This window comes from Geotrypetes seraphini, chromosome 2 (genome assembly GCF_902459505.1).
Source record: "Geotrypetes seraphini chromosome 2, aGeoSer1.1, whole genome shotgun sequence".
Classification (NCBI taxonomy): domain Eukaryota; kingdom Metazoa; phylum Chordata; class Amphibia; order Gymnophiona; family Dermophiidae; genus Geotrypetes; species Geotrypetes seraphini.
The window spans coordinates 335,406,923-335,431,995 of record NC_047085.1 but is presented as its reverse complement, the minus strand read 5'-3'; the positions used below and the strand labels follow the sequence as shown (position 1 = coordinate 335,431,995).

At 44.9% G+C, this 25,073-nt stretch overlaps 1 protein-coding gene across 4 annotated transcripts in view; it reads right to left on the bottom strand.

The window, feature by feature from the left end:
- Positions 1-25,073, bottom strand: part of RALA (RAS like proto-oncogene A) — a 77,519-nt gene that overhangs the window by 15,356 nt on the left and 37,090 nt on the right. For all 4 annotated transcript variants that reach the window (XM_033930248.1, XM_033930250.1, XM_033930249.1 and 1 more), the window contains 3 exons: positions 16,316-16,465; positions 8,431-8,639; positions 4,349-4,523 (listed from right to left, as the gene is read on the bottom strand). In XM_033930248.1, the coding sequence (XP_033786139.1) occupies positions 4,349-4,523; positions 8,431-8,639; positions 16,316-16,429 (498 nt within the window). In that variant the 5' untranslated portion in view covers positions 16,430-16,465. The remainder of the gene's footprint in view (positions 1-4,348; positions 4,524-8,430; positions 8,640-16,315; positions 16,466-25,073) is intronic.

Genomic DNA, 25,073 nt, shown 5'->3' with positions numbered 1-25,073 from the left:
AGTGCAGGGTAGGGCAAGGCAGTGGGGGACAGCATGGGAAGCATATTTGGGGTAGAGTTATCAGGTTGGTGGGAAAGAAGGGGTGTTAAGATACCCCTTCTCTCAATCAACCCGTCTAACGTCCTGGACCTGGTGTTATTTTTGTCAATGCTAAATGCTGCTTCTTAGAGGCCGAGCCACTGCAGGTCTTGCGGGTTGCTGGCACTTGTACCCACCAAATCTCTGTCTAGACCCCTGAAAGGGCCTCTGAGATGAGTAACCGGATAGAAAATGGTGGGATTGCCTGCAGGCACGAAAACTGCCTCTGCTACCCCTGGCAGAATAATGGTTCCTGCTGTCCAGGAGGGATTTGGGACGGCGATCGACCATACTGGCCATGAGGTCATCTAGACCTTTGCCAAAAAGCATATGTCGTTTAAAGGGTAATCTGTAGCGTGGCCTTGGAGGCAAAGTCACCCGCCTATTGCCTGATCCAGAGCATTCGGCGGGCAGAAATAGAATAAGCTGAAACCTTACTTGGGACTCTGATGTCGTCATAAAGAGCATCAGCCACATAATTCACTCCCTCCTTAAACATGTAAGGACAGACATCCCGCATTTCCGAAGAACAATTCTGCAATCTGGTATGACAGGTCCATTATTCTCAATACAGAGAATCAAATAAATATCAAGTAATCTACTTAAATTAAACTAAATGTGCTCAGTGAAAAGCAAACAAGTGAAGGTATAGAAGCAGCAGACTCCACCAGCTCTAGCTTTCTGACATCATAGCACCCCTCCCTGCCTTCATCTCTACATCATTGATCCATAGCAGGTTAAATAGGTTAAGCAGGAGGGAGATCTCAATAAGTTCTTATAATGAATAAACAAAAAAATATGTTATTTATCGTGCAGCTGCTGGATTTCACTGTGTCCACTGCTAGCAAAACTCACGCTCTTCAACGTGCCCTGTGCTCCCTGTGTCATGTGATCTTAAAAAAGACCATTAAATTCTCAAAAAAACCATCCATCCGATGTCCATACATACAAAAAAAATCTCCCCCTCACAAAAAAGTTTATGTCCATCCAATAAGCCACTGATACTGTGATAATCCACACATGATTTTCAATCTTCCTCAACACGACCTGTGTTTCACCTGATCTTTGCTTCTTCAGGAGGAAGAAAACCAGCCACCTTGGCAGTTGATTGTCAGTGGGTTCTGGGTGTTACTCCAGTTCAATGTGGAGCCTGTCTGGTTTTCATGATCGCTGGTTTTCTTCCTCCTGAAGAAGCAAAGATCAGGTGAAACACGTGGTCATGTTGAAGAAGATTGAAGATGTGTGTGAATTATCAAAGTATCAGTGACTTGTTGGATGGACATTAACTTTTTTTTTTTTTTTTTTTAATTATTTTGGGGGGGGATTTTTTTTTGTATGGATGGACATTGGATGGATGTTTTTTTTCAAAATTTAACGGACTTTTTTAAGATCACATGATAGAGGAGCACAGAGCACGTTGAAGAGCAGGAGTATTGCTAGCAGTGGACACAGTGAAATCCAGCAGTTGCAAGATAAGTAACATCTTTTTTTCTTGTTTATTCGTTATAAGACCTTATTGAGATCTCCTCCCTGCTTAACCTGTTTAACCTGCTGTGGATCAATGATGTAGAAATGAGGAAGGCAGGGAGGGGTGTTATGATGTCAGAAAGCTAGAGCTGGTGGAGTCTGCTGCTCCTATACCTTCACTTGTTTGCTTTTCACTGAGCACATTTAGTTTAATTTAAGTAGATCAATATTTATTTGATTCTCTGTATTGAGAATACTGAAGTTTAAGTGAGGATTGAAGCATTTAATGATTATACTCCCAGTTTTTTTGATTGAGAGTGTATGACAGGTCCATGCCACGAAGGAGGCAGCTGCTGCAGCTTTGATACCCAAAGTCAGTGCTTCAAACAGTCATTTAAGGACTACGTCCACCTTTTGGTCCCTTAGCATCACTCCACCCTCACTAGGAAGGGAGGTGAACTTGGTCACTTGCACTACTGTGGAATCCACTTTCAGCTGCACAAAATAGCTGTTGGAAGTCTGGAGCCATAGGATAGAGCCTAGACAAAGCTTTGACCACCTTTAGAAAGCCTTCAGGTGACTCCCATTCGTCAGTGACTAAGTAGGTGATGTCTGGATGAGCAGGAAAAAAGGTCATTTGTGCATTAGTATCGCTCATAACGGAGCACTGAAAGGTGGAGGGCTGCTGGGCATTGAGCTTCAGTGCAGAGAAAGCGTCAGAAATGACATGTGAAATTGAAGCTGAATTGAAAGGTGACACACTATTACCATGATCCGCAGCTACTTCTGTCATCTGACTTTCGGATCCCGAGAGGGATCCCAAATCATCCACAGATGCAGAGGAGCAATGAGATAATAAGGGCATGGAAAGAGACTTCCAATCATCCCATTTTTGCTCTGAAGAGTCACTGACACTGGGAACAGACGTGGTATGCCTGCTTGGGAGAAGGATTCCCCTGAAGTGGAGCCAGCATACTCGTAGGCAGCGCAGCACTTCCTGGACCTGTTAAATAGGCTTTCCATAAAAAACTGACAAAGTCAGAAAAGCCTTGCACAGAAGGCCCTGAAGATCCCTGTAAGACCCCAGACTGGGAATAAGGCTCTCCTCTGCCACCACACGCTTGCGTTTTGCCCTCTCATTACTTGCAGTCACCGAGTGGGATTTCTTCACCACAGACCATGCTTCCTCCCACACCCCGCGGCACGTGGAACACGGCCATTCTTCAGCCAATACCTCTGCAACAAAAACACAGGAATTAGGGCTAGTCTGACCTGGGGCATCCATTATAGATGATACCTAGATAAACCAAGGTGTTTTGAAAATCTGCGCCACAAATAGCCCAATAAAACCAAACTGAAAAATAAAAAAATAGTGATTTAGGGGTTTTGGAGGTGAAGGAACATAACCCTAACCCCAGAACCCTCAAAGCTGAATTTTTTTTAGACACCCCCCTCCCATTTTCCCCTTAGAGAATAATGGGAGTACGCACTGACTTCTGGTGCCTGTCAGCTTAAATCAGCCTGCCTGCAGGGAAAGGATTTCTGCCTCAGAGATAGCTCAGCACAAGTCTGTTGATGGTCTTCCGGCTGCTAGTCGAGTGGAACTCGATCATGGAATCCCACCCCTGAAGTCTTTGTGATGGAAGAAACTTTGCAGCCAGCTCCCTGATACCCAGAACGTTGTTACACAGGAGCACAATAGCCTCCGATTAAATCAGTAGGCAAGCAGCTCCCAGGGGAATGGACCCCGAGCTCCTGAAGTGACAAAAAGCAGATTGGCTCCACAGATACTCAATGAGATTAGCGTGGGAGCAGCAGTCCACCCATGTGGGACAGCGTCCATTCCCTGGTGGAATAAGCCCAAGAAGGGGACCTCTGAGCACCAAAGTTACAGTATAATTAATTTACTTGCTTTCATTTATAGAAGGAAAATAAAATTAAAATATAATTATGAAAATCATGACTAGACAAAATAGAAGATCAGATAAATGCACTAATATTTATTCAAGGTAGCTTAAATCATTCAAACCCATAGTTAAGCCAGAATTAAATTTTTCCAGCTACTATAGTGACCTGTATCAGATTCTATTAGGCCCTCAGCGCCACCACTCAGAACTCAAACTTCTCATAGTTCAAAGCTTTATGTGTCAGCTCGTCACTGGGTCTATTATTTTTACAAATTATTTTCTCTACAAGAGCTAATTATTTCATTTGTTTCTATGATTTCCACTCTACAAGTTAATACTTAGCTTGTGATTAAGTGGTCTCTGCTAGAGATGTCAATGCCGTTAGGGATGTCAAAGCTGACATGTTTCGCTTAAACCGCTTTTTCAACTTTCAACCGCTTAAACCCTGTTCCCTGCCGACAACCACTGTGACCACCTATAGGCAGGGAATAGGGGTGGAGCCTTGAAAAAGCGGTTTAAGCGAAACATGTCGACTTTGACATCCCTAACAGCATTGACATCTCTAGCAGAGACCACTTAATCACAAGCTAAGTATTAACTTGTAGAAACAAATGAAATAATTAGCTCTTGTAGAGAAAATAATTTTTAAAAATAATAGACCCAGTGACTGGCTGACACATAAAGCTTAGAACTATGAGAAGTTTGAGTTCTGAGTGGTGGCGCTGAGGGCCTAATAGAATCTGATACAGGTCGCTATAGTAATTGGAAAAATTTAATTCTGGCTTAACTGTGGGCTTAGACAAAATAGAAGTGCATTATCTTTGCAGCCTAACATTCAGAATAAAAACAAAACAGAATCAAATTTCCTCCAAGGAAATGGATATGTACACTGATACCTTGTCAACGTTGGCTCGGGTCTTAGCAGATGTCTCCACATAATTAACGTTCCACTGCTCAGCCCTGCTTTTTGCTTCTTCTACAGACACTTGCCTTTTATCTTCCAAGTCTGATTTATTACCAACCAGGAGAAAAGGTACATTCTCATCTTCCTTCACTCTTAAAATCTGTTCCCTGTAAAACCACAGCAGGTGGTGATGGAAGGGGATTGAGAAAAATAAATGATCATCAGATAGCCTTGCAGGTGCTAAAACAACGAGTATATCGCAATCTTGAAACTAGAATTCTAATAGCTTATTGTATTCCATGTTGTTATATGGTACAGAGACACATAGGCCCTGATTCTATAAAGACCGTTTATAGTTAGATGCTGATCTCAGTGCCTAATTTAATTGAGCAATAGGCTTAATCGGTGCCTGTATTAGAACTCAGCACCTCACAATCAGCTGTAATTGGATTTAATTGACAGTTAAGCACCTAACTCGAAAAACTTGATTCTATATAAAGTAGGCGCCTAGCCCAAAGATCCTACACTAAAAGTGGGCATGGTTAGGGGCAGATCATGGGCATGTTTTCGAATTAAGCACCTCTTTGTGAAATCAGGTGCCGTTAGGCTCTGATATTGGCACCTAACTTTAGGCATAGAAAACATTACATTACATTGGTGTCTTCTATCCTGCCAATACCTTTCAGTTCTAGGTGGTTTACAACAAGAATTGCCCTGGACATATCCCGGGGAGATTACAAAGTTGATAGATATAGTATGCGTCGGGATCTGGGGAGGGTCGATCAGGTTTAGTTAGATCATTTGAAAAATTTCTTGAATAGTATACTTTTCAGTTCTTTCCTGAATGTTCTGTAGTTGGGCGTTGTGGTCAGCAGATTAGAGAGATGGCGGTCTAGTCTCGCTGCTCTAGTGGCTAATAGTCCATCATATTTTTTTGCTTTGTATGCCTTTGATAGTGGGGTGGGTAAAGTGTGCTTGAGATCTCCTTGGTCTGGCTGTGTTTTCCCTGATTAGGCAGTTGTTCAGATAGCGTGGTCCGTTTGTATTTAGGGCTTTGAATAGGGTGCAGTAGAATTTGTATTTGTATGCATGCTTGTATTGGGAGCCAGTGTGATTCTCGGAAAGCGGTAGTAATATGGTTGTATTTTTTCAGTGAGTATATCAGTCTAAGAGCTGTATTTTGGACTGTTTGTAATTGTTTTTAGCATATTGGTGGGGCATGACAGGTATAGGATAGTCCAGGAGTCCTAGGATTAGTGCTTGTACAAGTCTGAATTGTTCGTTGTTGAAGTATTTTCGGTTTTGCTTTAAAGTTGCGCATGATTGTGAATGCCTTCTGGACAGTTTTGTTGATTTGAAGTTGCATGGTGCAGCCTCTGTCTATCATTATTCCCAGCAGTTTTAGGTTGGGTTGTATGGGATATATGATGGAGTTTATTTCTAGGTTTGTTATGGTTGGGGTTTTGTTTTGTTCTAGAAGAATTTGGTTTTGTCTTGGTTCAGCTTTAATTTGTGACACTATTGTGACACTGTTTCTAGTGCAATGTGTAGTTTGTTCATTGTGTTGGGGGTGGTTTGGTCGAAAGGCAAGAGGATTGTGATATCATCTGCATAGCTGTTTGAAATTATGCCTAGCTTGTCTAAGCATGTGCCAAGTGTGGCTATGTAAAGATTGAACAGTGTTGGAGATAGTGGGGAGCCTTAGGATAAATTGGGGACACCCAAATGAAAGGATGCTGAGTGTCACCTAAGCACACTTAGATGACGCCAAGCATGATTCTATAATGGACGCATAAGTTTTATAGCATTGGTGTCTATATCAGCACTTAACTTTAGATGGACTTTATGGAATCAGGGCCATACTATTTTTCACACATTCATAGGAGACATAAAACTTTAAAACCCATAATAGCCTTGATCAGTTCACTTAGAATCAAAATCTTTAATGTATTATAAGATGTCTACATATATAGATAATATGCCTACAGAGGTAATACCCAGGAAATTACTGGACTTCAATGGCATAGTAAGGGGGAGGGGCAAGGGGGGGCGGACCACCCTGGGAGCCATCTTGGTGGGGGCGCCAGCACCTCTCTGCTACCCCCCATGCCCTCTCTTCCCCTGTAGCCCTTCAAATCTTCATCAGCGCGAGCACCTTCTCTGGTCTGCTGCTCGGCCTGGTCTGGTTCCCCCTCTGAAATCACCAATGAGTCATGGGGCCAGGAAGTGACATCAGAGGAAAAGCCAATGCCAGCGTGAGCAGCAGGCTGGAGAAGCTGCTCTTGCTGGTGAAGATTTAAAGAGGTACGGCGGAAGGGAGGGTGCGAGTGTGGCATGGGAGGCAGGGAAGGAGTAAGGGTGAGGGTGGAGAGAAGGATGAGGTGGGGTGCCACTGCCCCGGGCACCTCTTACCCTCGCTATGCCACTGCTGGATTTCAACTACATTTTTCAAAGATAGGCCATCATGTTTCCCAACTTAAATCAGTTTTTACTATTTGATCCATTATTTTAAATTAATCCTAATCAAGTATTGTTGTGGTGCATAAAAAAATAAATGTTTGTATATAAACAGCATCATTCTATAGCTGATCAGCTGCACACATTGCAAACTGCATATTACTCCCACTTAAGCAATTATCCAGTATGATGGAATAAAATGGTATAAAGATAAAACTGATTTGATTAACCTTGGTTATATTGAGAAGCAGGGCAGCTCATAACAAAGGGCTAGACTCAACACTTATTGAGTGTGTAAACTACCAAACCTGTCAAGTTAACACAGACAATTTTCCTAGTTTAGGCTACATCAACATGACACCCACTAAGCTGAATGTCAGCCAGGGCCTGTGCAAGAGTTTTGATCATCTTATGTGACCCTTTGGCCATACTCCTCACACACACACACAAAAATTAATTTCCAGGTCCCTAGCCCTTCAGCTCAACCCTCCAGGATGTATTTTGCTTTAACTGCATCTTTTTTTGCTGCCTGCCCTAGAAGCTGCTGCCCTAGGTGATTTGTTTAATGGTTGGGCCAGCCCTGAAGGCAGTTTGTTGGACAATGAAATGAGGCACCTCAACAGTTATCACAGCAACTATTAACATTTTTCTTTCCCCCATCCCACCACTTTAAAGCTGTTAGGAGTCACTTTTGACAGTAAATTTTCCTACCACAATCATATTAGTACTTTTGTCCAGAAACGTTTTCATCATCTTAGAATGATATGTTCTTATGTTCTCTCTCTAAATTACTAGAACCAGCTTCCTTGAATACATTGATCCACTTTCTGGTAATTTCTTGTATAGATTATTGTAACGCCCTTTATAAGGGCATTACAAAAAAGGAAATAAGATGTCTTCAGATAGTGCAGAATACAGCTATCAAGATTATCTACGATGCTAAGAAATATGATCATGTTTCACCTCTCCTGTTCAACGCACACTGGTTACCCGTTGAACATAGAATTAGATACAAAATCTTACTTTTAACTTTTACAACACGTTCAAGCAATCAACCAGAGTTCATTGAGAGACTCTTAATTCCTTATAGTCCTTCTAAATCGCTTCGTTCAATGTCACAGAATCTTCTTGTCGTACCACCACTAAAACCAATCAACACGTTGAGATCCAATAATTTTGCTGTCACTGCACCTTCTCTTTGGAATTCGCTGCCTAATTATTTACATATCGAATCCGTATTAAATCAATTCAAATCAAAATTAAAAACATTATTGTTCCAGGATGCTTTTGGACAATAACTGTCCTTTTAAGGACCAAAACAAGCTTTATAGCTTTTTACCCTTATCTATTATTTTTCCCCTTTCACTGTGCTCTTTTCCTCAAAGACTGTAGTTCTTCCCCTTCTTTCCCAACTGTGTGAAGTTAGTCCATATGTTTTGTTTTGTTATGTTATGTGTTTTATTAACCTATTCTGGTTTTGTTTAGTACCCCTAATTTTAACTTGTTATTATATAATTTTAACTTGTTTTTATATACTTTTTGACATTGTACACCGCTTAGAAACTTGATTAAGCAGTATAAAATTTTTTTTAATAAACTTGAAACACACTGAATTACCTGAAATCTGCAGTAGCTGCAAAAGATTCCTGCTCTGTAATAGAGAAGACACAAAGAAATCCTTCACCACTCCGGAAGTAGTTGTCTCTAATAGCTGCATAGTCCTCCTGTCCTGCTGTGTCCAGAATATCAATTTGGACTTCTTCACCATCCAATACAACTTTCTTTCTGTAGCTGTCTGCTTTGGTAGGCTCATAGTCTTCCACAAACTGGCAATAAAAAAAGAAATTCTAGACTGATAACCTAATATACACAAATAGCTTAAACTGCTTATTTTATGGTTGGAAATGAAACTGAGGTACTGCAAATATAAATATAATAATAATAATAATAATAATAACTTTATTCTTATATACCGCCAACAATCTTGCGACTTCTAGGCGGTTTACAATAAAAGAAACTGTAAATACAATCAAGAGAAACTTTACATACAGCAAATTAAAGAGTATAGCAGTGTATATCTCGTACAACGAATTAGAGAGTATAGCAGTGTACATCTGATAACATTAATAATGTTAACGTCAGTTTGTGTGTTGCAAGGCCAGGAAGTGCCAAGTTGTTTACACAGAAGTAGAAATATTCCGTAAGTTCATAGAGTGTTCATATTTAGTGAATAGGGGTTGGGGTTAGCAGTTTGCACGTTCAGGTATGTGGTGATGTTAGGAGGGGGGTTGATGTTCCGGTTCGTTACCTAGGTATTTCAAGAATAGGTAAGTTTTTAGGTGTTTCCTGAATTCTTCATAGTTGTTTGTGTGCGTAATTAGTTTTTCTAGGTCTTTACCCCATATGGCTGCTTGATATGATAGCAGTTGTTGATGGTGTCTCTTATATTATATAAATATACACACACACACAGAGGAGCATAATTGAAAGGGACATCCAAGTCCGTTTGCGTTCAACTCGCAAGTTGTTCAAAGTAAAAAACAGCCTAAGACATTTTTGAAAAATATGTCCAAAATTTTTTTTCTTTCGAAGATCATCTAATTATACATCCTGCCGATCTGATCGTCCAAGCCGCTAAATCGTCCATCTTTATACCACATTTCCGTCCAAGTCAAAAATGCCTAGATCAAGCCCTGTTGGACGTGGGAGGGGTCTGCAAAGTGATGTACTGAACACCCAGACATGCCACCTAAATAGTGGGGTACCTTACAGGGCACTGCTGTGAACCTCACAAAAAGGGTGCCATGGCTTCTCCTCATTGTAACTCCCATATAGGTCACGGTGAGCCTCCCAAACCACCTCCAAAATCCCCTAGACCCACTTATCTACCACCCCAATAGCCATTATGGCTGCAGGAGCCACTTATATGCCAATAAAAAAAGGGTTTTGGGGGAGTGCACATGTTTCATTATCAATACAGTGATTACAGGGGCTTATGGGCATGGGTCCTCCTCTCTATGGGTCCCTAACCCACCCCCAAGACGACTTAAGCTGCCTCTGTGCTGGACGACTATGCTTTCCTATGCCAGGCTGCCAGGTGATGATAGTCTGGAGGCTGAATTTTAAAGTTGTGATTAATATTTTTATGGGGGTGAGGGGGTTGGTGATCACTGGGGTAGTGTGTAAGGGTCAGTATTATGTGTTTTCAGTGCTTATCTGGTGAGTTTAGGTGGGTTTTTGGGACTTAGACTAAGTCTAAGTCGGCCCACGTCCCGCCCAACTCCCATCCTCGACACTCCTCCCGAAACGCCCCGTTTAGCTTTGGTCGTTCAGCGGCACTATGAAGGCCTAGGTCATTTAGAAATACGTCCAAAACCCATTTTTAGTATCAGCACTTGGATGTATTTGGGAAATGTTCGTTCAAATGCCGACTTAGGCTGGTTTTTGGACGTTTTTCACTTTCGATTATGAGCCCCACAGAGTGAGTGAGTGAGTGAGTGTGTGTGTATGGATCTATCTATATCTAATATAATAAAGTCCTAAGGGCGCATGCGCACTCCCACCTGCGTGCTCCCGTTTTCCGTGCGCTGTAGGGACCCGCAGGTAGTAGTGCGCATGTCTCGCGGCAGCAGAAAGAAGAGGCCGTACAGCGCCGCGTCTCCCGCGGCTTCGGAGTGTGAACTAGCCAGGGCGACATCAGCGGGGACGGACCGGAGCTGGAAGGGAGAGAAGCTGCTCTCCTTCCCTCCCCCAACGGACTTTAATTCCTGGCTCCCAGGCTTCTCCTCCTGCTCCGGCTGGGCCCGCGTAAAAAAACCCCAGAGCTCGCTTCGGGTCCAGCAAGGGCTGCGAGTCCTGAAACCTTCCGATTCAAGCAGCGTCTGCAGCACTCTACACAAGCTGCTTCGGGGGCCTTCTATTGCCCTGATTTGCTGGGCAGTAGAAGGCCCTGAAGCAGCGTGTGTAGAGTGCTGCAGACGCTGCTGGAATCGGAAGGTTTGTCGGGACCGCAGGAAGGGAAGGGGGGAGGGGCGGTAAGGGACTAAGGGAGCCGGCCAGGCCGCGGGAAGGGAAAGGGGGGTAGGGGAGTGGTGTGGGGGGAGGGAAATGGAATGCTGCTGTGACTGCTACACAGGGAAGTGGTGGGAGAGAGATGCTGCTGCATAGGAGGCAGGGAGAGAGGCAGATAGAAAGAAAAGAAGAAAGACATAGGGGCCAGGGAGAGAGAGAGAGAAATAAAGACACACAGACATATATTCTAGCACCCGTTAATGTAATGGGCTAAAATACTAGTATATATATATATTTTTTTTTTTTTTTACTGAACTGCTTGACTAGCTATCTGTATATATATATATATATATATATATATATATATATATATATACACACACACACACACACATATATATATATATATATATATATACACACACACACACACATATATATATATATATATATATATATATATACACACACACACACACACACACATATATATATATATATATATATATACACACACACACACACATATATATATATATATATATATATATATATATATACACACACACACAAACACACACACACTTTACTTAACTGAGATCGCGCCGGCATTGTGGGGGGTTTGGGGGGATGTAACCCCCCACATTATACTGAAAACTTCACTTTTTCCCTAAAAAAGAGGGAAAAAGTTAAGTTTCCAGTAAATGAGGGGGGTTACAACCCCCCAAACCCCCCACAACGCCGGCGCGATCTCGGTTAAGTAAAGTGTGGGGGGGGGTCCTTTAAGGGGTTCGGAGCCCCTTAAAATACTGTTTTTCTTCATCGCGCTTCCGCCTTGCGCTCAGTTGTCTGCGCTGGGATGTCGTCGCACGCTTTTGTCTATGAACCGAGTTGAGTTTGGCCTGGGGTTCTAGCATCCTCGTCATTCCCCTACTCCCTCTGGGTGTGGTTTAAAACAAAATATATATTATTTTAAAGCTACAGAAACAGACTATTTTTTTTTTTGCAATTAGCTTTATTCCCTAAATGATGGAATGAAGCTAAACTAAAAAAAAAATGATTGGGAGCTGCAGAGGAGAGCTCGAGAAAATTTACACCTGAACAAGGTATACGGACAAGGAAAGGTGGGGATGGTTTAAGAGTTAGGTCTGCACCTAGCCTTTACACAGAAGCAGAATACATTTCACCTCTAAAATTCTGTCTATACTTGAAGCAAGACAAACCATTGGCACACTTCTGCTGCTACAGTGCATCATCAGTTCGGCTGATCTCAGTTAGGGAACTGGTCTTTAACCTAGGGGCCGCCGCAGAAGCGGACTGCTGGGCACGATGGACCACTAGTCTGACACAGCAGCAGCAATTTTTATGTTCTTAATGATGCACAGAAGTGAGGTGCTTGGACCCGTGCTCTTCAACATCTTTATAAATGATCTGGACATTGGTACAATGAGTGAGGTGATTAAATTTGAGGACGATACAAAGTTATGCAGAGTAGTGAAGACACAGGGGGATTGCGAAGATCTGCAACGTGACATAATCAGGCTCAAGGAATGGGCATCAACATGGCAGATGAGGTTCAACGTAGATAAGTGTAAAGTGATGCATGTAGGTAACAGAAATCTCAAGGACGAATACCGGATGTCCGGGGCGGTACTTGGAGAGACCTCCCAGGAAAGAGACTTGGGAGTTATGATCGACAAGTCGATGAAGCCATCTGCGCAATGTGCGGCAGCGGAGAAAAGGGCGAACAGAATGCTAGGAATGATAAAGAAGGGGATCACAAACAGATCTGAGAAGGTTATCATGCCGCTGTACTGGGCCATGGTGCGCCCTGACCTTGAGTACTGCGTCCAGCATTGGTCGACGTACATGAAGGACATGGTACTACTCGAAAGGATCCAGAGAAGAGTGACTAAGATGGTTAAGGGGCTGAAGGAGTTGCCGTACAGCAAAAGATTAGAGAAACTATGCCTCTTCTCCCTCTAACAGAGGAGATTGAGAGGGGACATGATCGAAACATTCAAGGTATTGAAGGGAATAGACTTAGTAGATAAGGACAGGTTGTTCACCCTCTCCAAGGTAGGGAGAACGAGAGGGCACTCTCTAAAATTGAAAGGGGATAGATTCCATACGAACATAAGGAAGTTCTTCTTCACGCATAGAGTGGTAGAAAACTGGAATGCTCTTCCAGAGTCTGTCATAAGGTAAAACACCCTCCAGGGATTCAAGACAAAGTTAGACAAGTTCCTGCTGAACCGGAACATACACAGGTAGGGCTAGTCTCAGTTAGGGTGCTGGTCTTTGACCAGAGGGCTGCCGTGTGAGTGGACTGCTGGGCATGATGGACCACTGGTCTGAGCTAATTCTTATGTTCTTATGAGGCGACTTATCACATGTTCCAGACTTGAAGCATTATCTGGGACACGCCAGCAGCGTGAGTGAAGTAAGCATGCTGCCTTCCGTGGCTAGAAGCTTTCCCTCTGCTACTGCTTCCTGGTCCTGCTTTAGGCACAAAGCAGTAGCAGAGGGAAAGCTTCACTCATGCCACCGGTGGCCCGAAGAGCACAAGAGTAGTGTCTTATTGAATCTCATGATGGAGAGGAACGCCGGGGAGGAGGGGAGATCACTAGAGAATTGCAGGGGAGGGAGTGGTCATTAGAGAAATGCTGGACTGCGGGGCGATAGAGACTAAAAAAAAGGAAAGATGCCAGACCTCCGGGAGAGGGAAGTGAAAGGGAAGGGGAGGACGGTGAGCATGGAAAAAGAAGAAAATGTCAAATGGGCAGGAGACCCTGGCAAGTGAGTTAACAGAGACAAACAGAAACCAGAGCCTGGGACCAACATGATTTGAATAATGACCAGACACCAAAAGATAGAAAAATAATTTTATTTTCTATTTTGTGATTAGAATATATAAGAACTGAAATGCTTATCCTGCCGGTGCTGGCATTAGACATGGCAGAAAATTGGGAGGAGACCACAAAGCCCACTACTAGCCCATGCCATCTTCAGCTTCCAGAAGGCTTAGAGATGATGGATGATGATGGATCTGGGGATGGTGGGGTCCATCCCTGCAGCTGCGGGGATGGAGATGAAAAAAAGGAAAGATGCCAGACCTCTGGGGAGGGGAGGGAAGGGAAATGGAAGGGGAGGACACAGATTGAAGATGGATGGTTAGCACGGGAAAGAAGAAAACAACAGATGGGCAAGAAACCCTGGCGAGTTATCAGAAGACAACCAGAGCCTGGGACCAACATGATTTGAATAATGACCAGACAACAAAAGGTAGAAAAAATAATTTTATTTTCTGTTCTGTGATTACAATATGTCAGATTTGAAATGTGTTTCCTGCCAGAGCTGATGTTAGACGGCGAACGTGAGCTAGGATTTAACAGAGAGGAAGTGTCTTTTCTGTTTATTTTGTTTACACCACAGGGCCAGTGTGGGTAGGAGAGTGCAAAGGGGGTGAAGAGGCTATAAAATAAACCCACAAAGATGTTTTTAAAAAAAACACCCAAAAAACCCCCACCACCACCCAATTGGGCAGGAAAATTGAATTGAAGCAAAAAATTGATCCAATAGGCTGAATCAAATTGAAATCTTTTTTTCTGAATAGGGCAACACTACAAATAACCCACCCATGCAAATCCCAGATAATTAGAAGTTTAAAGCCAAATTATATATGGTCGCAATTGAAGCAAGCCATTCAGAAAGGGTTCCCTGAATGGAAAAATTTAACTAATCAGTATAGTCTGCCGTTCTTATGTTTTCAGGTGGACTTCCTGGGGCATCAGGCCGCTTAGTGGTATAAATTAATATCTGGATTTTTGAATAAGAAACCAAAGAATGGTCTGTGTGACATTTGGAGCATTGAGATTAAACATCAAATTACTGCATCTCAATGGCCACGAATTTGGAATTGAAGGATGAGATGCACGGCGTCAGCATCTATGAGACAAACTTGATTTTTCTTGTTACATAGCGCAATTTGGACCCCAGTTCGTTGGCAAAAGTTAGATAGCTCTAAGTCTAATAGATGCTGGCATTGTCATCTTGAAGCTGGGACATTAGAGCATCTTCTATTCTATTGTCCTTTAATACTCAATTTTTGGAAATCTATATGGAATCAAGTTAATAATCTATTGGAAAATCCGGTGGCATTGTCATATGATACTGTTATATTTGGTACGTCTATGAGAGTTAAAAGTCAAATATCATCTAATAATAATAAACTCTTACTCATCATGACAGGGGTTGCCATACAGCATATTATGAAAAATTGGGATCGTCTGAACTATACTTTTTGGTGGAATTCTTTGTGTCACATTTTCAAAATGGAACGTGTTCTGGCCATACAGAAGGTGTTTAAAGAAATTTAGGGAGGTTTGGGAACCATTAGAAAAATACTGTAAAGATTGATAATATTTTTTCTTTTCCTTTGCCGATTGTACACATCCAGGGAGGGGGGGAAGGGGAGGGTGGGGATACCTAGGATCTACTGATTGTATACTGTATCACACTTACTGAAAGTTTTAAAATGAATAAAGATATAAACACTGGATTTATTAACTTAAAAAAAAAAAAAAAGAAGTTTAAAGCCAACTCAGTTCTTATCAGTTGACTCAAGTATGTGCATTACATGTTATATATATCACAGCACCTCCTATATGGACTTGAATCTAGCTCTATTTTATTATAGCACATTGATGAATATACAGACATGTTGGTCTAAACCAGTGTTCTTCAACCACCGGTCCATGGTGCGCTCAGTGCGGCGTTATCTTTGAGCCGGCTCCCTTTTCCTCATTGATGCAGTGCACAAAGCCGCGGGCAGCGGCACTTACGAACATCCTGCGCCTGAATCGGAAGCCTTCTCTCTAACGTCGCAACGTCAGAGCGAAGGCTTCCAGATGAGGTGCGGGACATGCAAGGAGCCGCTGCCCACAGCTTTGTGCACTGCATCAGTGAGGAAGAGGGAGCCAGCCTGAAGATAACACCGGGGGCGGCATAAAATGGCCAGGCGGGAGCAGGCCAGAAGGTAAGGCATAGCATAGAGGGAGGGAGATAACAAAAATGGGGGGGGGGGGGGGGGGGAATTATTTTATTTATGAAGTTAGTGATTGAATTATGTCAATTTTGAGAATTTACATCTGCTGTCAGTGTGCTTTGTGTAGTTTAATTTTGTGGTTAACCATTATGTGTTGTTAATAAGATTATATTGTGTGTATCTATGAAAAATGAATGGAAAAAATAGTGTTACAATTAGTACTATTATGGGGGCAGGGTCTGGGGTGGAGATTGGGTGGGGTCTGGTCCACGACTTAGCCCAGTGTTCTTCAACCGCCAGTCCGCGGACCAATGCCGGTCCACAAAATAATTCTTTTATTTCTACCGGTCCATAGGTGTAGAAAGGTTGAAGAACACTGGTCTAAACTACATAGTTGCTATTTCACTGGTGTTGACATTAATAGAAAGAGGACAAAGTTCTTACCTCATCATACATGAATTGCAACGTTAAAGCAGATTTGCCTACTCCACCACTGCCTACCATGATCACTTTATGCAACACTAAAGAATTCTGGCCTTTTGGCTTGTTTGCTGCCATTTCTGAACTGTAGATCACGCAAGCAACTCAAGCAATCTGGAAGAGAGAGAAAAAAAAAAAAGTTACAGCAATATTATCTTTGACTTCTAACACCAACTCATATGACTATGCTTGTGAGTCATTTGGTAAGAGTCATACTAGGAAGTTAGAAAAGGAACATAACTAAAATTTTCCCTTTTATGTGCCCGATGCAGTTGGTCCTTTTTATGTTCAAATCTATTTTTATTAAGCAATAGTAAACACAATAGTCATAACAACCATGGTATGCATTTTCAACAGACACCCGCGGAGGACTGGATTCTTATGCCCTCCCTGGACCCACCTCACCCCCACCCCACAGCAAAGAATCCCCAACCCCCCACCCTCCCCTCCCCAACCCCCCACAGATACCGAAAACTCTTAGGCAGGGAACATCAAAGATACATAGAAGCACAGATTCAGAGGTGAAGTCTATTCAAAACACGGCTACGACTCTCAGGAGTCAAAATGTTCAAATACGGAGTCCAAGTGTGAACAAAGTCTCTGCTCCGGCGTCGAGAAGAACAGGCCAAACGGGCCTCCCAACCCAGAAGTTCATGAAGGCGATTCCTCCAATACCAGAAAGAAGGTGGTTCAGAGGAAAGCCAGCAACACAGGATACATTTCTTCCCCAAAATAAAACATTTACTAAGAAATAATTTTTCATAAGAAGTGTACATATGCAAGAAAGAGAAATGGGCAAACAGCATAGACTGCACTGAGACTGGCACAGGGGTCTGCAACAAGCCCTGTAAAAAGGAGGCCAGCTCAGTCCAGAATACCTGAATCCCCTCACAACTCCAAATACCATGAAAGTAAGAGTTCACCTCCATCGAACAGCGGATGCATAATTGAGTATCAATACAACCCATATGGTAAGCCTGACTCTGGGAAGCATAGGCCCTCAGAACAGTGCGAAAATGACATTCACGTAATTCAGCACTATGTACCAAGCCCGCAGTGCGTCTCAGGGCAATTAACAAAAATTTTTCCCCCAAGTCCCTACCCAAGTCCCGCTGCCAGGCCTCCAGAATACCAGGGAAAACCCTCGGCGGGCAAAGAGCCAGGATCCGGCTATGCAAAACAGAGATAGAGACCCTGGAATCAGGATCTGCAGTCAAAAAAGTACAGAGCCGGGTCCCAAAATCCCCTTGCAAAGAAGTCCCCTGGAGGGAAGCCACGTAGTGACTGAGTTGACAATAAGCAAAAGGAAGTCCAATCTCAGGTACCCCCCTCCCCGCTAATTCAGCACAAGGTAAGAGAGACCCATCATCCCGCAGAACATGCCGCAACTGTTCCACCCCCCGAGCCCTCCAACGACCAAACACAGAAGGTCCAACCCCCGGAGGGAAAGCTAAATTCCCCACCAACGGGAGAAGTGCACTAGTATAAGAATCCTGATTCCACAACCGAAGGATTTGATGCCACACTGTCCACAAGGACCGAAACAAGATACTACGCCTACAGAGTCGCGGCAGTTTAGATAGAGGAGATACAATAGATAGAGGAGATACAATAGATGAAGAGGATAGAAATGATCCTGCTCCAGAGAAAGGTCCGTATAAAAAGAGGTACCCAACACCCAATCACTAATATGACGAAGCAAACAGGCCTGGTTATAAACCCTGAGGTCAGGCACCCCCAAACCACCCCCTTAGGCAGGCCCCACCAACAAGGACCATTTCAATTTAGGTCTTCATCCCCCCCAACAAAACCGGATCAATAGGGAGGTGAGGGAACGAATATCCTTCTGCAACAAAGAAAGGGGAAGAGTCTGAAGAACGTAAAGCCATCTCGGGAAGACAACCATACGAAATAAATGAATTTGTCCCAACAAAGGCAGCGGCAACGCCTGCCATTTGGCTAGCAACAGTTTAGTATCCGCAAGGAGTTTATCTAAGTTAAGACGATACAGTTGGGCCACATCCATAGTCAGCCTGATCCCCAGATATCTAAAAGAGGAGTCAGCCCAGCGCAACGGGAAACTATCCCCCCAAAACCGCAGAAGATGAACCGAGGAAGCCAGCGCCTCAGATTTCGCAAAATTCAAGACGAAGCCAGAGAAATCTCCATATTCCCGAAGGCTCTCCAATAGTACGGGCAAGGAACGTTGCGGGTCCGTTAAAAAGACCAATAGGTCATCCGCAAACGCCGCCAGTTTAAAGTGGGAATCTCCCAAGACCAATCCCCGAATATCCGCATTGGCCTGAAGCTCCCGAAGTAGAGGGTCTAAAGAAAGCACGAACAGGAGCGGCGACAAGGGGCAGCCCTGGCGAGTCCCTCGGCAAATAGGAAAAAAACCAGAGCAAGTCCCATTAACCAATATCCTCGCCTCTGGATCACTGTACAGCGCCTGGATGGCACCAAAAAAGACGGGGCCCAAACCGTACGTCCTCAGCACCGCAAAAAGGTAACCCCACCGCACCTTATCGAACGCCTTCTCGGCATCAAAACTAATGAGCATGGCAGGGCTACCGTCCTGTCCCACCCGTTCCAATGCTAACAAGATACGCCGGATATTCTTAGCCACCGGCCTATCCCTCACAAACCCCACCTGAGAGTCAGAGATCACCGATGGCAAAACGCACGCCAGGCGGATAGCCAAAAGTTTAGCCAAAAGCTTCGCCTCATAGTTCAACAATGATATAGGACGGTACGATTCAGGCAAAAGAGGGTCCTTACCAGGCTTCGGGAGAACTATAATAGACGCTAGATTTACGTAACGAGGGAGAAAGCCCTTAGCAACACTCAGATTATAAACCTCAGCCAACACTGGCGCTACGTCCATCACCAACAACTTGTAGAACTCACTCCGAAACCAATCCGGGCCCGGCGCCTTTCCCAACGGACTGACCCCAATCGCCCCTTCTACCTCCTCTGCGGTAATGGGAAGATCCAAAACGGCAGCATCCCGCTGAGAGAAACAAGGCAAATCGAGGCTGTCAAGATAAAGTTGCCCATCCAAAAGCTCTGGGCCTGGATCTGTATACATCTCAGCAAAAAACTCCCGCAATAGTTCACATATCTCCTCCGGCCGATGATGCAGCACCCCAGAAGAGCCCCGAAGAGCCGATATGCTCTCAGGTCCGCCCCTCGGATGCGCCAGGCAGGCCAACAATCGACTGCTCTTATTCGCAAACCGAAACAAATGAAACTTAAAGTACTCCCTCGTCCGCAGAGCCCGGAGATGCAACAATTCATTCAGTTCCTGCTGGACCTCCAAAAGCTGCGCTCGAAGCAGGAATGAGGGCACCCTGCCGTACTGGCGTCTCAACACAGTCGCCTTCCGCTCTAGAGCCAGAATCCGCCTATGCTTCAGCTTCGACTCCCTGGCCACATAAGAGATGACATCCCCCCGTAAAACAGCCTTAGCCGTCTCCCAGTAGAGAATGGGATCATCACGATGCTGCTGATTATTAAGTTGAAAATCACGCCAGCGCTGTATCAAAAACTCATGAAAACGGGTATCCCTATACAAATAACAGGGAAACCGCCAGGACCCTCTATTGTTCGGAGAGTCTCCCCAAGTCCACCGACATCCCACCCAAGCGTGGTCAGATATTTCAATGGGGCCCATATCAACCCCCAGTACCCGAGGAAGCAGTGCGCGAGAAATGAGGATAAAATCAATTCGGGAAAGCGTCCCGTGCGCCCTAGACAAGTGGGAGTAATCCCTCTCCAACGGGTGAAGCACCCGCCACACATCAAGCAACCCCAAGGTGGATTCCAAAAGTTGACCACCCGTATAAAGTTTGGAGGTCTCTCTACCCCCCGAAGCAGAGCGATCCAACTTTGGATCCGGTACCTCATTAAAGTCCCCGCCCACCAGCATCGGAACATCTCCAAACTGCAAGAGTTGATTGCGAAGCCCCCTAAAAAACCTGGCCGAAGGATTGTTAGGAGCGTAAACATTACAGAGCAAAAGTGGCCGATTATCAAGTAACACTAAGGCAACTATGTAACACCCCCTAGGGTCGCGGAGCACTTTCTGGGTGAGTAGGCCTCTTACGGATCAAAATAATAACACCTCCCTTTCCCCCCACGGCGGGCGCCTCCAAATATGAACCCACCCACCAGGTACAAAGCTTGGCATGTTCCACTGAGGATAAACGGGTCTCCTGTAAAAAAGCAATAGAGGTTTTAGAACGATTCAAACGCTGCAATATTTTGGAGTGCTTAATAGGGGAGTGGATCCCCCCAACATTCCAAGAAGTTAAAGTGTATTCCAGAGCAATCCACTCAGTAGCCAGATCACACAAGAAGAAAGAACCAGTAGAGTGCCAGAGAAGCGTCCCAGCCACCGCTCCCCCGGCTTCTCGCCACCTCTTGCCCCAAGAATCAAGCCATACCCCTGCCACCAAGTCAATCCCCTAGCACAGAACCCCCCAACCCATCCCCCCCCCAAATTCCACAAAAAGCCCCATCACAGAACCCCTGAAACCCTTTGAAACCCACCCCCACCCCCCAACTCCCCCCCTCCCCACCCCTCTATCCCCCCTCCACAACCTACCCTCACCCAATCTACACCCAAGACACCCCAAAAAGGGCATCACTTCCATGAAACCAGGTACACCCTCCCACGGGAATAATGACCAGTACCCCCTGACCCACAAACCCCAAAACACAGAGAATAGCAAAAACATCCTCCATCAGCCAAACCCCCCGAGACACTCAACCCACCCCTCCCCTCCACGAACACCACAGCCACAACACCTACCCTCAAGCACACTCACCAAGCCCAATCCCCAGTGCTCAAATAACCAGATAGGCCTGAACAAACCCAAACTAACAGAGGACAAGTAGGCCAACCCCCCTCCATCCCCCCACACATCAACCAGGCAGTCCCTCAAAAAACACAGAGACCCAACGCAGAGGGGAAGGAAAGAAACCCCCAGTCCAAACTCAAACCACAGACCCGGCCCCAGATATGGGTCTCCTCAGTCCACAGCCGCTCCCTGCGGTGGTTCTTCAGGTATCATCTCCGTCACAAAACGCTGCGCGGCCTCCAAGGTGTCGAAATGATGAGCTCTACCCAGATGTGTCAACCTCAGGCGAGCCGGGTATTGCAGAGAGAAAGCAATGTGGCGCTGGATGAGACGGGTGCATAAAGGTGAAACCTGCGCCGCGCCTGAGAGACCTCCGCGGAGTAGTCCTGGAAACAAAGAATGGGCTTGTTGTCATACAAGAGCTTCTTGCCCTGTCGCAATGCACGCAGGATCTCCATCTTATGATGATAATTCAGGATACGGCAAATGACCACTCGAGGTCTGTCAGCATTCTCTCTCCGCTGCCCCAAGCGATGTGCCCTCTCCACCCGCAAGGGGCCCGAGGAAGATGATAGAGACAAAGACTCAGGCAACCAGCGTTCCAACATTGCCCCCAGCTCCATGTCCTGCACCGATTCAGGCAGGCCAACAAACCGAAGGTTATTGCGGCGGGACCTGTTCTCCAAGTCATCCACCTTGGCACGCAACGCAGCCAACGCTGTACTGTGGGCAGATTGTTCCTGGGCAAGCTGCTGGACGCGATCCTCTGCAGCACTCACCCGCTGCTGAGTCTCCTTGACCTCTGACGTGAGGGAGGCAAATCTCTGGTCCAGCGTGTCCAGTTTATCAAGTATGCGCTGCAGTTTGTCTCCCAGGGAGCTCTCAAGGGCAGCCTGAACCTCTGCCGTAATCGCGGACACCCAGGATGAGTGAGGAGCCTCCGGCGATGGGGGCGCCACAGGATCCGCCAACTTGGCCTCTGGCAGCTTACTCCGCTCCCGATCCTTCCGGACCGCCTTAGTCGCCATGGCGATCCTACCCTAGGCTCCCAGATCCTGCCGCACCACCAGGAAGCTCCCCAGCACCGGGAGAAGACTCAACCCGGAATCCGGCCTGCAGGGGAAGAGCTACACCGCGGTCCGGGGTTCAGAATCCCAGCCACACGCTTTCTGCGGCACCACGTGGCTACCGGGAGTCCTGAGCCCAAAACTGCAGGGCTGCTAGGAGGGCGAGTTCAGAGTCGCGCCGCGCCTCCATTAAACTCCCCAGCATGGGGGAACCCGAAATTAGTCCTGCAGGGGGAGAGCCGCGTCGCGTTCCAGTTCAGCAGAGTCGCAGCCGCACGCTGCCTGCGGCGCCACGTGGCCGCCGGGCGTCCCGAAAATGTAAGGCAGAGCTGCTGTGAAAGGTGCTTCCGAGTCACGCCGCTTCTCCCGCAAACTCTCCAGTGCCGCAGCCGACCCGAACCAGGGGGAAAAAAAGCAGATTAATTGCCGCGCCGTGGTCTGGTGTAGCGGAGCTGTAGCAGCACGCTGTCTACAGCACCATGTTTCCGCCGGAAGTTCAGTTGGTCCTTTTTAAATGCTTTTCAAATTCACCATCTAGGAAGGTTCTGCCTTATGTGGCTGCAGAAGTGAACAGGTACATTAGATAGACTGTGAGCCTGCCGGGACAGACAGGAAAAAATGCTTGAGTACCTGAATAAATTCATGTAAATCGTTCTCCCCTGGGAGAACGGTATAGAAAATTGAATAAATAAAATTAAAAAAAAACCCATAAGCACTAAATTTTACATGTACTAATCTACTAATAAAAGAGTGGCCAGCACCACTTGGTTTCATAAAGCTGCCACAGAAAATATAATTGCTCCTCAAATTGAGATGTATGCTGAACTTATGCCCATGCATAAGCGATTAGTTGCTTGCTAAGAGAGTAAAATACCTTTCCAACCTGAACTAGATTAAACCCAAATTTGGGTTCCCCACAATGCAGACAGCAGTCCGTGTCTACTAAGTCACCACAGAAGTTGTTGCAAATAGCCTCTTCAAAAAAGGTTCTGAGCTGGATAAGCCGATTACTGGAGGTCACTGCAATTTCTTTTTCTCTACTTAACTTTCCCCCACAGCTCCTGTGCAATCTGCAGTCTAATATGGGAACTGCGGCCCTTTTCCAATCCATTATACCCCTGAAAAAAAGTGGCTTTTTTAGGTGAGAGACTGAAATCTCTGAATTTCCATCAGCACCATTTCTCAACAATGCTATTAAAGAAATGGCAGAACTACTTACAGGATAAAATTAAATGGCTTAGTTGCAGTCCTTGCATATTATCCTTTAATGGACGAAGAATGTGAGGAAGCTTCACAATTGCATATCTTGGCAGCATTTTTACAACAGCTTATTTACTTCCCTTCCCCTCACCCCCCAAAAAAAAATCTATCCTCTCTTCCTACATGCAATCCTTGTGCATTTTTCCATTTATGAAATGCCTTTAAGTACTATCATCAACAGAACCACTATTATTCTTCTGTTACCTTGTTTTTACATATCAATATGCAAAACACCTATCAGCAGCTTCAAAGATAATACAGCAAAGCAGCTTTATCATCACTAAGGAACAAACTGATGAGAATTTGAAAGGGGCATTACCTGTTTTTAAAGATGAAACCTCCCTATCCTCAGCCTTTCAGTTGCAACTGCATACTGGAAAGCTGCCCTATGTTTTCATTTTTATTGTTTCTGCCCCAGTGAAGCTGGAGAGAATTGTACAAAAATGAGTCAAGAATGTTTGACTGGGGCAGAGGAACCTACTTGTTGGTGATTACAATTGGAGAAGGTCTCACATTAATTCTTCCTGACCAGACTGGAAATTAGGTAGGCCTCGGAATAGGAACCCCAGTTCCATCCCCTTGGGAGTCCTGTCGGCCTTGGAGGGGTCCTTGTGGGAGTCCCATTGACCTAGGGAGGATCCCCTTGGGATTCCCATGATCCCCGTTCCCGTGCAGATCTCTAGACTAGATGGGCCATTTGGCCTTTATCTGCCATCATGTTTCTATGTTTAAAGGGTAGTCTGCTTAAGTTAGCCTTAGATGCTAAATCACCCGCTGTCTGATCCAAAGCATTCTGCAGGCAGAAAGAGAGTAAGCAGAGATTTTGCTTATTACTCTATACACATCGTATAGAGCAGGAGTGCCCACACTTTTTGGGCTTGCAAGCTACTTTTAAAATGACCAAGTCAAAATGATCTACCAACAATAAAATTTAAAAAAACACAAAGCACACTGTACGCAGAGAAAATGTTAATCATCATTTATATTCTGCGGGTTTTCAAAGAGGTCAAGGCAGATGACTTTATGCAATATCACTTCAGGAACAACTATACAAAAATAGACAAATATACCCCCCTCCCTTTTTACTAAACCGCAATAGCGGTTTTTAGTGCAGGGAGCTGTGCTGAATGCCCTGCGCTGCTCTCGATGCTCATAGGCTCCCTGCACTAAAAACTGCTATTGCGGTTTAGTAAAAGGGGGCCATAGTGCAAAATATAGACAGCAGATATAAATTCTCAAAATGGACACATTTTGATAACTAAATTAAAAATAAAATCATTTTTCCATCCTTTGTAGTCTGGTGATTTCATGAGTCTCTGGTTGCACTTTATTCTTCTGACTGTGCATCCAATATTTCTTCCCTTCTTTCAGCCTGCTCTATGCTTCCAGACCTCATTCCTTCCCCCAACTTTTTCTTCCTCTCTCCCTGCCCCCTCCCCTTTCTTTATTTTTGACTCCCTGCCCCTTCTTTCTTTCTGTCTTTCTCTCTCCATGCCCCCTTTCTTTCTGTCTTCCTGTCCCCCTTTCTTTCTT